Source organism: Daphnia pulicaria, chromosome 8, assembly GCF_021234035.1.
Source record: "Daphnia pulicaria isolate SC F1-1A chromosome 8, SC_F0-13Bv2, whole genome shotgun sequence".
NCBI classification, from domain to species: Eukaryota; Metazoa; Arthropoda; class Branchiopoda; order Diplostraca; family Daphniidae; genus Daphnia; species Daphnia pulicaria.
The window spans coordinates 409435-421778 of NC_060920.1; the positions used below are offsets into that span (position 1 = coordinate 409435).

The following is a 12344-nucleotide window of genomic DNA, read 5'->3' on the forward strand; positions in this document are numbered from 1 at the left end:
GAAAAAAATATCTATTTTACCATTTACCATACACCACGAAATGAAAGAATAAGGAAGAATGAATAGAAGAATGCAACAGGATGGATGATTTTACACTACTTATTCCTGCTAACATCAGATCGGGATGACTTTGCTTTGTTGGCTTTGTTTTGACGAGCATAAGCAGAACCGACTTTAGCTTCCTCGTCAATTAGCACAATCCAACCTCGCAGAGCTTCGGCAGATGGACGTTTATTCCATTTGGCACTTAAAAAAAAGGTGGATGAATAAAAAATAATTTCCACTATGAATTCAAAAGATTTAATTTGAATTAATTATTATAATGAGAAATTACTTTGGAACTCCATCCGGAGGTAATACAACGTTCAGGATGGCATCGATTAAGCTGAGTTTGAGGAAGTGATCTGTGTTGGTAGTTGTCGACAGAGAAGGGGATGCATTCACCTTTTAATGAAATTCAAATGAAATTCAAAATTCAAATGAGAATTTTCTAAAATTTAATTCAAGCTTTTGAATTTTCATTACATACTTCAATCAGCCATGGTTTCAAATTGGCGTCGATGATAATATCATAGCCATAACACTCGAAGCAATGAGGATCGCTGCAATAAATTAAGATATGGTAATCACAATTTAAAATTATTTTCAGAACGTGAAGCAGAATTCACCTTAACATCATTGGTGCCACGGCTTTCAGTGAGTGCCCTATCCGCAAAAAAATAAATGAAATAAAAATAAGTTATTCTTTTCTTCTTTGTATAATAAAAATGTTCTAGTTAATTCGTCCACCCATTAATTTACCAATAACCCAACAAATTTCTTGCCACAGTAAATCGGCAGCGTCACTGCCTCGGAGACTTGCGATGTAAAACAGTAGATCGTCAACACTCCATTTCCCTCCGTGATGTGGGTTGTAATCATCCTGAACACATAGTTCCAATTTAATCCATTTAAAGTTTATTAGAAACAAAAAATTAATTCAACTGATGATTGAGTTACCCCTTGTTTTTGAATGGCTACGTTGGTTAAATGAACAAGCATGTTATCCATCTAAACGATAAAACATGAATATTGATATCATTTTAATTAGACTGCAAAATTTTAACACACAGACCTGATGAGTGCTGCGATCGTATTTGGCGCTGCAAAACCGACAGAATCCGCGCCGAAACAAATACGCCCGAATGGGTCGGAACGACGTCACCAACACGTAAAGGCGAAGGTCGAATTTCTTGCCGCCGATCAGGAGCGGCGATTCAATGTACTTTGAAATGACGTAAGATTCGCGCGGCGGTGCCGTCGGCTGCGCACCGCCGCCCCCAATCGCGGATGATTGAACGGCCGCGTGACGGCCGAACGACGATGCAGAATTTCCCTCATTCGACCACTTTTTAATTCTCGAAAGCTGCGAATTAAGTTTTAAAAAATAAAATATTAGACCTATAGCGTTAATTTTGATGGAATTCACTTTATTACCTTGGTGACCAGGAAGATGCCCGATCCTTGAGAACGCCCGCAAGGTTTCATGATCCAAGTGCACGTCGGACAGCGTCGATATTCTTCGGCAAAGAGATTGTAATCGGCAGGTAAAACAAAAGTGACTGGCACAAATTCAAGATTGAACTGCGATCGCTCTCGGGTTTCTCGTTCTTTGTCCTGCTCACGTTTGTAGCGCTTAATATTCTTGACCATCAAATCTTTTCGGGTTAGTTCGTAATGATTAGGAAAATGGTTAATCATTCTGGGGAAAAAATAAAAGACAATTGCCTGTTTATTTAAAGTTGAATTATTTAAAAAATTTGATTTGGTTATTATTTTACTGATAGTCACCGAGACGATATGAACTTTCAGCTGAGAATAAACTGCGACATGTTTGAGTATTTGCCCTTCATAAAGAAATACGACACCAACATTTTAGTGAAAACATTCGACAACTAAGGTCGACAATTTTTTTTTGTGTTCTCGTGTTAACTCAAGACAAATTGAATTCTTTACATAGGAAGATAAAGTATGACTGTCCAAGTGCAAAAGTGCGGTTTGCATAATAATCACGTGAAAAGTACGTTTTAGCCTCTGTGATGAAATGAATAAGATCCATACCAATAGAAATTCCAATCTTCATCTGATGTTGCTGACGTCCAGCCGCGTTTCAAGAAATTAGCCGTCACAACTGATTTTTCCATGTCAGTAAAATAACTAATTCTTGACATGATGAGTCGATTAAATGTGAAAATAGTAGCAAATTTGAAAAGAAACTGTGTTATCAAGAGTACGCCAACTTCCACAAAAACTGTAGTCAACGAAACGTTGCCCGTTGGTTATCTATTGATTTAACTGGTACTCGGCGACTAGTAGTCAATCTTTATAATATTTGTTTGTAAAATGTGTTCAACTTACCAAGGTCTCATGGCTTAGATGGCAAAGCGCCTGCCTAGTAAGCAGGAGATCACGAGTTCGAGTCTCGTTGGGACCTAAGTTTTTAATTTCAATTTATCTGTAATTTTGTTTAAATCTCTCTTAGATTGCTCTTACATGATATTTTTATTGTTTATTTGTTTGTTCTGTGATAAGCCTTGATAAGCGCCACCGATTTGAAAACTAATTACCGTTCGGTAGTTAATGATAGTCTTCAGTCTTCACCATGGTCTTCATTGGCCAATTGCTCAATTTTCCTCTAATTTCAAAAATTATTAGAATTACCACTCCCTCATTCCGACTGTAGTCGATGGCAAGTGTCACGATCGTGTTAATAAGAAACTCGACGTGTCTTTTCCGTACATTTTTTTCCGTTTTGGAGGGGGCGGCGAACTCTAGAGATGAAGGCTTCTGTTCATGTCCGCTAGGTGGTTGCCAAACCAGATTTACGTGGTGTGTTTCTTCTGTCATTTTTCCCTTCAGAAGGAACTTTTGGGGCTTTTCCGCCGCCTCCGCTCATAGCACATAATATCTTTATTCCTAATTTGCGATATTAGTTGGAATCTTTAAGTGTTTTTGTGACTATATCCTAAGTTGTGAGACACCTGTCCGACATTTGAAGGGTGTTTATTCCAGGAAGATTGCGCCTCTTCAGTGAAACCATCATCTTATAATCATGGCTCTTACTAAATTAAAGGGAAACCTTGAAAGGATATTGGACAAAAATCTGGCTGATTTAGTAAGAGGCATCAGAAACAACAAGGAAAATGAAGTATACACATATTTTCTTCAGTCTTGTTCCCAAAAGTTGGATGTATACATTCTGTCTGTGTTATTTTTCAGGTCAAGTATATCGCTCAATGTATTGAAGAAATCAAGGCAGAGCTCAAGCAAGAAAACATTGCAGTAAAAGCTAACGCTGTGGCAAAGCTGTCATATGTACGGCTATTTTATTTATTACATTGCTAATTGTGTCATTTTTAACGTAATCAATATGTTTACTTCCTTGTTAGCTTCAAATGATTGGCTATGACATCAGCTGGGCTGGCTTCAATGTAATTGAGGTTATGAGCTCCAATAAATTCACTTTCAAAAGAATAGGATATTTAGCTGCATCCCAAAGCTTCCATCAAGACACTGAGGTACTGAATTTTATTTCATAGATTTTCTCTGTTTGTTTTTATAGCTAATTTTTTGTTATTACACTTTCTTAATAGGTACTCATGTTAACCACAAATATGATCAGGAAAGATTTGAGTAGTCAAAATCAGTACGACGCTGGTGTGACATTATCAGGATTGGCATGTTTCATCAATCAAGATTTAGCCAGAGACCTAGCAAATGATCTGATGACATTGGTATGTTCCTTTTTGTTCTTTTCTCATTCATTGGATTTTTTATTGATTTTTTCCCTTGAATGTTTCTCTCCAGTTGTCTTCAACTAAGCCTTACATAAGGAAAAAAGCCGTGTTGCTTATGTATAAAGTTTTCCTTTCGTTTCCCGATGCCTTGCGGCCTGCATTCCCCCGTCTAAAAGAAAAGCTGGAAGATCCGGATCCCGGTATCGTATCTAGAGATACGTGACTGAACGCAGCCCATTATCGATTGCTTTTGCGTAGGTGTACAATCGGCCGCCGTTAACGTCATTTGTGAGCTGGCCAGAAAGAACCCCAAAAATTATCTCAGCCTGGCCCCAATTTTCTTCAAATTGATGACATCATCTACCAATAATTGGATGCTCATCAAGATCATTAAATTGGTAAGCCTCCGTAATGATGGGGTACAGTCTACTGTGTTTTCTAGACTAACAAAGTTTAATGGTCGAAAAAGAATTGATGTTTTCGTCAAAATTGTTCCATAATCCGATACGTTCTTATTAGTTGAATGCAATGACACAGTGCGATTCTCGCCTAAGCAAGTGCATAAGCCAACCACTTATAGCCATAATAAAAAGGTATCAGTCGTGAAAAGAGCGATAAAAGTGTAAGGCTTTACTAGGATTTCATTTCCTCCCTTAGTAGATCAATATTGACCGCATTCCCTTGAAATATTTTTGTTTTCACTTGCTTATTATTTTGTGTATTTACAGTTTGGAGCTTTAACACCCTTAGAGCCTCGCCTTGGCAAAAAGCTGATTGAACCTTTAACTAATTTGATTCACAGGTAACAAAAAAAAATGTCAACACCTTCCTATTCGATTTGTGCAACACTGGCTTTGCGCTAGACTATCAATTTTGATCTATCGCCATATTTGATTATTTGCTGCTTTCATTTATTATTGCCAACATTATTATTTAATCGATATCGCATAATTTTTTGCAGCACTTCAGCGATGTCGCTGCTCTATGAATGTATCAACACTGTCATTGCGGTTCTAATTTCCATATCGACCGGCATGCCTAGTCACAGTGCATCTATTCAGGTACCACCAACCGATCCCTTATCGTTTCAACATATTCGATATTTTCAAAAGAAATCAACTCATTTTCCATTTTTTTAATTTAGCTGTGTGTTCAGAAGTTGCGTATTTTGATCGAAGACTCTGATCAGAATTTGAAATACCTTGGTCTACTAGCCATGTCCAAGATCTTGAAAACGCACCCGAAATCCGTTCAAGCGCACAAGGATTTGATCCTGCTTTGCCTTGATGATAAAGACGAATCGATACGGTTACGCGCTCTAGACCTTCTCTACGGAATGGTTCGCTTCACATTTTCTTTAAAAATAAACCAATTTTAAAATTGTTTCTTTTGGTTTTGTAAAGGTGTCAAAGAAGAACCTCATGGAAATTGTCAAGAAGCTGATGGTGCACATGGATCGAGCAGAAGGAACGCAGTACCGTGACGAGCTTCTTTCTAAAATCATCGAAATTTGCTCTCAAGATAATTATCATTTCATTACCAATTTTGAATGGTAGGCTAGAGTACTCGTAGCTTGAATGAATTGATTGAAAAACTCAACCGCTCCATCTCTTCCTTTTTTAGGTACATAAGCGTTTTGGTGGATTTGAGTCGAATGGAAGGCCTCCGCCAGGGTCACGTTGTGGCTTCTCAGCTGATGGATGTAGCGATCCGCGTTCCTGCCATTCGTCCATTTTCTGTTGAACAAATGGCTCTCTTGTTGGAAACATCGAGTGGCTTTGCTATTCGTGGAATCACCGGACAAGTGGCCTTCTCTTCCATGTGCGAAGTGCTTTACGCAGCCGCCTGGATCTGTGGAGAATTCGCATCGTAAGGAATTTTTTTTTTTTAACTCCGTTGGAAACAATTAAATAATATCTTTAATTTTATAGGCATCTTAAAGAGCCTGAAGCGGTTTTGGAATGTATATTGAAAAACAAAGTGACTGTACTCCCTGGTCATATTCAAGCTGTTTTCATCCACAATCTGATGAAGCTTTACGCTCACATTCTTCACAAGGCGTCCACGGCGAATGAGAAAGAGAAAGCACAATTGGTACTCTCATTTTCTTTATTCCTTCATTCAATTCAATTCTACTTGAACAATTCCGTTTGGTCTTGAAAGACGCTGTGTGTCCTTCAAGAGCGGCTGACTCCGTTCATGCAAAGTGCCGATTTGGAGGTTCAGGAGCGCGCCAGCACCGCTGTCCACGTCCTCAAAGTGATTTCCAAATTGCAGGACGCTGGCGAAGGAGACGTTGTCAACGAATTGATGCAGCTCTTCCAAGGCGAGCTGAATCCAGTAGCGCCTAAAGCTCAGCGCAAAGTTCCATTACCTGAAGGGTAAGCCACAAATTTGAAAAAACAGTTTCGTTGAGAAAATTTTGGTTTACAATTTCTGCTCGTTTAGTTTGGATTTGGACGCCTGGATCAACGAACCGGAACCAGAGTCGGATGAAGAACCCAAAGCTGACGGAGCAGGGTCCCTTGATATTTTCTACAAGTCGAGCACATCCGCGCCCGACTTCCGCGACGGCTACCAAGGCGAAGGCGTTTACGACGAAGGTGACCAGGCCCAGTCAGACGACGTCCGCCAGCAGGCGCTTCGGCAGCAGCAGGTGCGCCGTGAAGCCCTTCGCGTCGAGCAGGCCAGCAACCCGCATTATCTCAAGGGTTCCAGCCAAGCGCGACGGTCACCTTCGTCTTCCTCGCAATTATTATCTCCGACCGAAGAGATCCCCGTCATGTCCATCAACTTGTCCGTTCCACTTCAAGTCTCCACTAGTAGGAAACTCTCCGACAAATACTTGGAGCTCGAACGAAACAAGGAAGCCTCTTCCGATTCCAAGAAACATCGATCCAAGCGGGACAAGAAAAAGAAGAAAAAGAAGGGTAAATACCTGTTCAATTCAACAATATTTTTTATTGCAGTGTAATAACGTTTGATTGTTATCCTCTCTGGTTATAATAGGTTCCAGCGACGAGGAAGAGGCCGCCGAGATTGTTGCTCCACAAGTGATATCTACCATGGAGTTGCCGGAAGGAGCGCGATTGTCGGACTCTGAAGACGATGGGCGACCACAGACGGACCCCCACCGCGCATTGAACATTGATTTAGAAGAGTATGTTTTTTTTTTTATTATGGGCTTGGCTTTCATTTGGTTGTTATGTAATTTCACGCTCTACTTTTTGGGAATTTCTTTGCCATTTGCCATTTTCCCACAGCCATTCTTATCCGAAAGAAAAACCGGTGGTGCGAGTAACCCTGGAACCGGCAGCCGCGCCACCAATCCCAGCCAAATCCAAGAAACCCAAGTCGAGAAACGGGGTAGAAGGTCTCAAGGAAGAGAAAGCCAAGAGAAAGAAAACGAAACAGGAGAAAGAGGAGAATGCGCCGCCGCTGCCACCGACGACTAAGGGCGTTAACCTCAATGACGATCTTGACTTTTGGTTGTCGGCCAGCAACGGCAACGACGCCAAGGAAAAGAAAGTCGTCGCGAAAAGTGAACTGACCATCGATGAAACTGCCACGGCGGCCGACTCCCAGAAGACGGCCAAGAAGAAAAAAGACAAGAAGGAAAAGAAAGAGAAGAAAGCCAAAAAAGAAAAGAAGAAGAAGGACATCAAAGACTTTGATGACCAAAACAATCATCTGTCGGATAGTGTCATTGCTCCGGTCGTGATTGCGTGGAAATCCTTAGTAGATGACAAACGTCTCGTCATGGTAAAAATTCAATCATAGGTAACCCGAAATACTTGTTGATTGTTTCATTTCTCTTTTGTTTGTTGCAGAAATATCGTGTCGTCGCTGTACCTCACGATCAGCACCAAGTATTAGTCCCGGTACAGCTCCACAATCGCAGTGGCAAATTGATTCATTCGATGATCTTTAATGTGGTCGACTCTACCAACGCCCGTCTATGCCGTGGTCAGCACGAGCAAGACGGGGTGGAATTGCCTCACCAGTTAGCCAGCCAAAGCCGAGTCGAAATTCCATTTGCTTTCGCTGTTGCCGACAGCACCATGCTGCACCAGCTCAGAGGTGTTTTGACCTACATGACTCAGGTATCAAAGTCTACCAAATTCTCAATTTTCCCCCTCGGGTGATATTAATTGAATTCTTTTGCTATAAATGTGAAGGGAGAAAACGGATCTGTCTCGGAAAAGTTGGATTTCAAACTGCAAGTTCCATGTAGCGTCTTCCTCTCTTCTGACCCCATCAGTGGCGATCAATTTGCCGAATTATTGGCTTCCCAGGAACTGATCGGCAAAGACAAGGCAGTGTGCGAAGGAATTGCTTTATCTCAGGTACAGCCATTTTTTAAGATTTGTCTTTCAATCTATTATTAATTTTAATACGTCAATTCTAAATGTCTATAGGCGATTGATCGTGTCAGTCGAGAGCTTAATATGCGTTTAGTCGAAATGGATAGTTCGGGAACATCTGCCTCGTTATACTGTCGCCACTCCACCGCTCATCATCTCTGCATTCTCATGAAATCACAGGTATTTGCAGCTAGAAAATTATTGTAGATGATTTAAAAATCTATCAATTGCAATTAGGCGGATGGTCGACTGAGCATTTACGGAAAGAGCAGTAACCCGTCATTGGTATCGTCGGTCATGGAAGAAATGCGGAAAATGTTTGCTTAATAAAAAAACGTGTCGCTCCTGTCGATCCGGTTTGACGCATTAAACCTAAGATGATGTTTCAATGCAAAACCTGAAGGGAAGTTTATAACCGAAAAGCCGAAAAGAGAGAAAAAAAAAGAGCCTTTTTGAAGTTGTTAACCTATTCCAAGTTGAATTCTAATGTCAATCCAATCTTAACATGTTACTGTATTTTTCTAAGTGGATAAGGGTTGGGCGAGATGGTGAAGCGCAATTGGATCGGTGGTCATGAATCATCTTGTGCTCAGCTTCCGTAAACTTCAAAAAAACAACAGCGAAAGAGAAATATACAATTTGGTTGATTATCTTAATGTATAATTGACGTCCTTTTGAGACTGTTTAATCTGAGATACAGAAAGGAAAGAAAAAGAAAAACAAACAGTACAAAAGCGTATATAAATCCGATTACAAGCATGCATAGTAAAATCCAGTTTTACTACAATTGGTATACCTGCTAGAGAAAAACTAAAAAAATACCTGGGCATAACAAACTTTTAGTAGCATAAGAAAATGAGAAATTCAGTATTAGATATGACTGTCGTGTTGTGGACATCCACCGCCTCACAGATGTACGACCCACAATCTTGGGGTTTCAATTGGCGGATGGTCAGGTAAGCCGAGTCGGAAACGACGGACACTCCATAACGGGGATCCTTCACAATCAAAGAATCAATTGTTAATTAACAGGTAAAATAATTAAGTAATTCTAGATTTAATTTACCTTGTGGATCATTTGAGTTCCAAAAGCGATCGGTGTTTTAATTGTAGATTCCAGCAAATTGTTTTGCGTTTCGGCCACACTTCTGTGTTGCGTTTTGTACCATTGAAACTCCTGCATTGTAATAAAACAAATAATTATGACTAGACATTTTACGAACAGGTAACTTTTTTAAAAGTTGACAATGTCTTTATAATAATCTAGGTTTAGTATTTCACGCTTTCTGATGCGGAAGGTCCTTTAGCTACCAACCATTAGAAAAACGAAATCGCCAAAAATGTTTTTTCCATCTTTGAGACTGACATCACAAAAAATGTTAACTTTCTTGCACGTCGTCTAGACGAGCTTTCTTATTATGCAAGTAAGAAACTTCTAATTTGCAAGTTGTGAAAATACTAGCAGGTTTCAAGAATTAGGAGTCAAGATGTAGTATACCAACAGCTAAGGAAATGCTTCGTCAATCTAGAATATTTAAGATGAACAGAAGTGCAATATAAAAAGATATTGTGTTGTTGTGTTCAACCATCCAGCACACGTTCTCCCTGGACATTTCTCTTTCGTTTAAAAACAGAAGGAAAAAGTCGAACGAAACCATTGCCACTTATTATTTCGCCTCCGGTTTAAGGATAAACTAATGGCGTGTGTTTCACTAATTAAAATCTAAGAATGAAATCGTTTAAAGTTCCATTTGGGCCCCCATTTTTCACTCTTCCAAACTATCCAACAATTTATTATTTAAATGGAGTTTTTTCGTGGCGTTATTATATAACTTGAAGCGCATATACAGACGTGGGTAATGCAGCACCCCATTACATGCATCGCACGTTCTCCGCCTAAAGCGCCAGCGCTGGAGAAAGTGTTGGAGAAAGTAAAAATCCCCCGGCTGTGTCTATCGCTTTTGGAGTTGCTGGCCGCTCTTCAAATACTATTTTTCAATTTTTAGGTGATGGCTTTTGGCTATATGCAGTCCATAGATAACCACATTTTTTTTTTTCGCATTGCCAGCAATGTAAATATCCCTTTTCACGCATAAGCAAACAGCAATATCCATTTCCGTGAGCTGGGACATGCGAAGAAAGCCGCAGCACACTATCTACACAGCTGGTTCACTATATATTTCTCCTGACCAACAGAACTTATTGCCACCCATAAAATGTTTCTTTTTGGACATGGCGGAACTTTCCTCAAACAAGAAAATGTAGGCTAAAAATAAAGTTTCGCTCTAACATATCCGCTCTTAAAGTAATTTAAGTAATAGCCAAATAATTCAATGCAATAATTGGAAAATTCAAATTTACCACTGGTTGCTGAAGTTGCTGCTGCTTTGGCCAAGAGCAGGTAATGGTCAAGTCGTGCAGCAGTTTAGGGCAAGATGAAGTTCTGGTTAGCAGCCGATAAGGTTTGGCCACCGATTTCTTGACAATTAAAGATGGAGACTGTTGCTGGCGACTCTGAATATTCACCGCCTGTTTGATGGGCTTCGAGTAAGGCCATGGCCAGCGATCCTGAGCAGGACTACCAGTGACCGAAGTACCGATGGCAGATTGATTAATCTCTGGGCTTTTGGCCTGTCTGACGACAGTGGTGTGATCGGGATTCAAATTAGGTGAGTTAGCTCTTCTCCCTTCAGTTTGAGCCGCCGGTGGAATTAATTCGGAATGCGGAACCGGCGAAAAATTAGGGACGAAAAACTCATCCGCATCCAGGAAGCGAATTTTAGAGACGCCAACTGCTCCGCTGTGAGGCGAAGAAGCCAAAGTCGGACTGGGATTGGCTGGCCGGAAACTGGCCACGACCGGCGATTGGATGGAATGCTGCTGGTCGTTGTCTTCCGATTGTGATCGGAAGAGAATATCTTTCAACGATCGGTACTGAACTAAATCCCTGCTCGTTTCCACGGGGAAAAAGACATTGGGCGCCACTGATTGGATCAACACTGATGCGATAAGAACAAACAGCAGCAGCAGCAGCTTAGAAAATACGGCGACGTAACACACGGAAGAGGACATGCTATCGACTTGCGCTGCACAACTCTTCTCAAGACGTTCTGACGAGAAAGCTGTTGCTTTACAAGTCCACCAAAGCCTGCAGGATGACGGCGACAGCACACACACTCACAAACATTCAGCCCGGAGATGAAAGTCGCCTCTTAGCTCTTGTTGTTGTTGTACACCCTGTTGTCCGATAGAATCGAGTTGAAATGCTTACAAAAGGGAGGGGGCAGTGCTGCGGAGAAAGTTGACTCAGATGATATTGTATGTATTTTCACTTGTGTATTTCTTTATACAAGCCAAGGTACCTCCTTTTTCACAAGACAAAATAATCTGAAAAAAATTCCCGGAAAAAATTCGCGGTGAACGCAACAGTAAATCAAAGTCTGAAATCGAAAAGAAATTGGTTTCACGTTACCTTTTTTTTTTTCGTTCGACCATTTAGGAGCTATAAAAGCAAACAATCGGGCTGTTATCAAAAGAAAATTCTTTAAACTCAAAAGAGAAAACTTTAATTCCATACAGCTAGTTAGTTTTTAGTGAGATTATTTACTTAATTGAATTAAAATAGAAATAACAAGCCAATTTTATTTTATGGGTGTTTAGAGAAACGCCATATCCACTAAGGATTAATTTTCTGGGAGCGGGATTTTCAATCCTTGTCAATTAAATTTGATACCTTGCTGGCCACTGTGCACACAGAAAAGATGTATGGAGAATAAACTTACGTACATGTTGTTTTGTCACTGCAATGTGAAACCAAATGAGCTTCGAGAAGAGAAACTTGCCGGTTGCGCTCGGCACATGACCAAGCAATCGACCGCATACTTTTTGTTAAAAAATACAACCCATATATTGATTGATGATATGATTGGATTTATATAGTACAGATATTATACGTTGGGTGAATTTGTCTATCGTTTCCCATAGAGAAAAGCTAATCTAGAAAATAACCAATAATACAGGTTGCTAGTAATTCCGAGTGATTTGAGTCCAAAGAGAAAGTAACTATATGGTAGTCATCATGTGGTAGTCACCATAGCAGTCGTCAACTACATATTGTTTACCAGTTTATTGATTATCAGAAATGCGAAAATGAATAATAGAAAATTTTTTAGTGTCGAAACAATAAGAAAGATTGTCTGACATT

General features: G+C 40.2%; 3 protein-coding genes across 4 annotated transcripts; 1 reads left to right on the forward strand and 2 right to left on the reverse strand.

The window, feature by feature from the left end:
• Positions 1-20: 20 nt before the first annotated feature.
• On the reverse strand, positions 21-2364 carry LOC124312693 (polyglutamylase complex subunit TTLL1-like). 2 transcript variants are annotated; one of them, XM_046777185.1, is made up of 10 exons: positions 2101-2364; positions 1821-1886; positions 1477-1741; positions 1115-1405; positions 1000-1050; positions 802-922; positions 669-705; positions 530-602; positions 335-444; positions 21-246 (listed from the first exon to the last, which is right to left on the reverse strand). In XM_046777185.1, the coding sequence occupies exons 1-10, from the start codon at positions 2208-2210 to the stop codon at positions 96-98; spliced, it is 1275 nt and encodes a 424-aa protein (XP_046633141.1). In that variant the 5' UTR covers positions 2211-2364; the 3' UTR covers positions 21-95. The 2 variants fall into 2 exon arrangements, with proteins under 2 accessions (XP_046633141.1, XP_046633142.1); XM_046777186.1 differs by lacking the exon at positions 1821-1886 and having other exon boundaries at positions 22-246; positions 2101-2163.
• A 501-nt stretch (positions 2365-2865) lies between these two features.
• Positions 2866-8790, forward strand: LOC124312590 (AP-3 complex subunit delta-1-like). Its single transcript, XM_046777062.1, has 20 exons — positions 2866-3187; positions 3259-3354; positions 3429-3557; positions 3633-3773; positions 3847-3976; positions 4035-4174; positions 4505-4578; positions 4738-4837; positions 4921-5115; positions 5180-5328; positions 5400-5645; positions 5708-5870; positions 5940-6157; positions 6225-6706; positions 6786-6936; positions 7040-7538; positions 7607-7879; positions 7955-8122; positions 8195-8320; positions 8378-8790. The coding sequence occupies exons 1-20, from the start codon at positions 3092-3094 to the stop codon at positions 8465-8467; spliced, it is 3666 nt and encodes a 1221-aa protein (XP_046633018.1). The 5' UTR covers positions 2866-3091; the 3' UTR covers positions 8468-8790.
• LOC124312592 lies at positions 8779-11340 on the reverse strand. The gene is made up of 3 exons (XM_046777063.1): positions 10502-11340; positions 9207-9317; positions 8779-9138 (listed from the first exon to the last, which is right to left on the reverse strand). Exons 1-3 carry the CDS (start codon positions 11210-11212, stop codon positions 8980-8982), a joined length of 981 nt encoding a protein of 326 aa, XP_046633019.1. The 5' UTR covers positions 11213-11340; the 3' UTR covers positions 8779-8979.
• Between the last annotated feature and the right edge of the window lie 1004 nt (positions 11341-12344).

Coding starts and splice junctions, on each gene's coding strand:
- LOC124312693 (XM_046777185.1), bottom strand. CDS start 2,210: ATGTCAAGAATTAGTTATTTTACTGACATGGAAAAATCAGTTGTGACG. Junction 1,887..2,100: donor GAAGATTGGAATTTCTATTG/GTATGGATCTTA, acceptor TTCTTTATGAAG/GGCAAATACTCAAACATGTC. Junction 923..999: donor TAGCCATTCAAAAACAAGGG/GTAACTCAATCA, acceptor CTATGTGTTCAG/GATGATTACAACCCACATCA.
- LOC124312590 (XM_046777062.1), top strand. CDS start 3,092: ATGGCTCTTACTAAATTAAAGGGAAACCTTGAAAGGATATTGGACAAA. Junction 3,558..3,632: donor GCTTCCATCAAGACACTGAG/GTACTGAATTTT, acceptor CTTTCTTAATAG/GTACTCATGTTAACCACAAA. Junction 4,579..4,737: donor TTAACTAATTTGATTCACAG/GTAACAAAAAAA, acceptor AATTTTTTGCAG/CACTTCAGCGATGTCGCTGC.
- LOC124312592 (XM_046777063.1), bottom strand. CDS start 11,212: ATGTCCTCTTCCGTGTGTTACGTCGCCGTATTTTCTAAGCTGCTGCTG. Junction 9,318..10,501: donor AGCAACTTCAGCAACCAGTG/GTAAATTTGAAT, acceptor ATTACAATGCAG/GAGTTTCAATGGTACAAAAC. Junction 9,139..9,206: donor GAACTCAAATGATCCACAAG/GTAAATTAAATC, acceptor TTGATTGTGAAG/GATCCCCGTTATGGAGTGTC.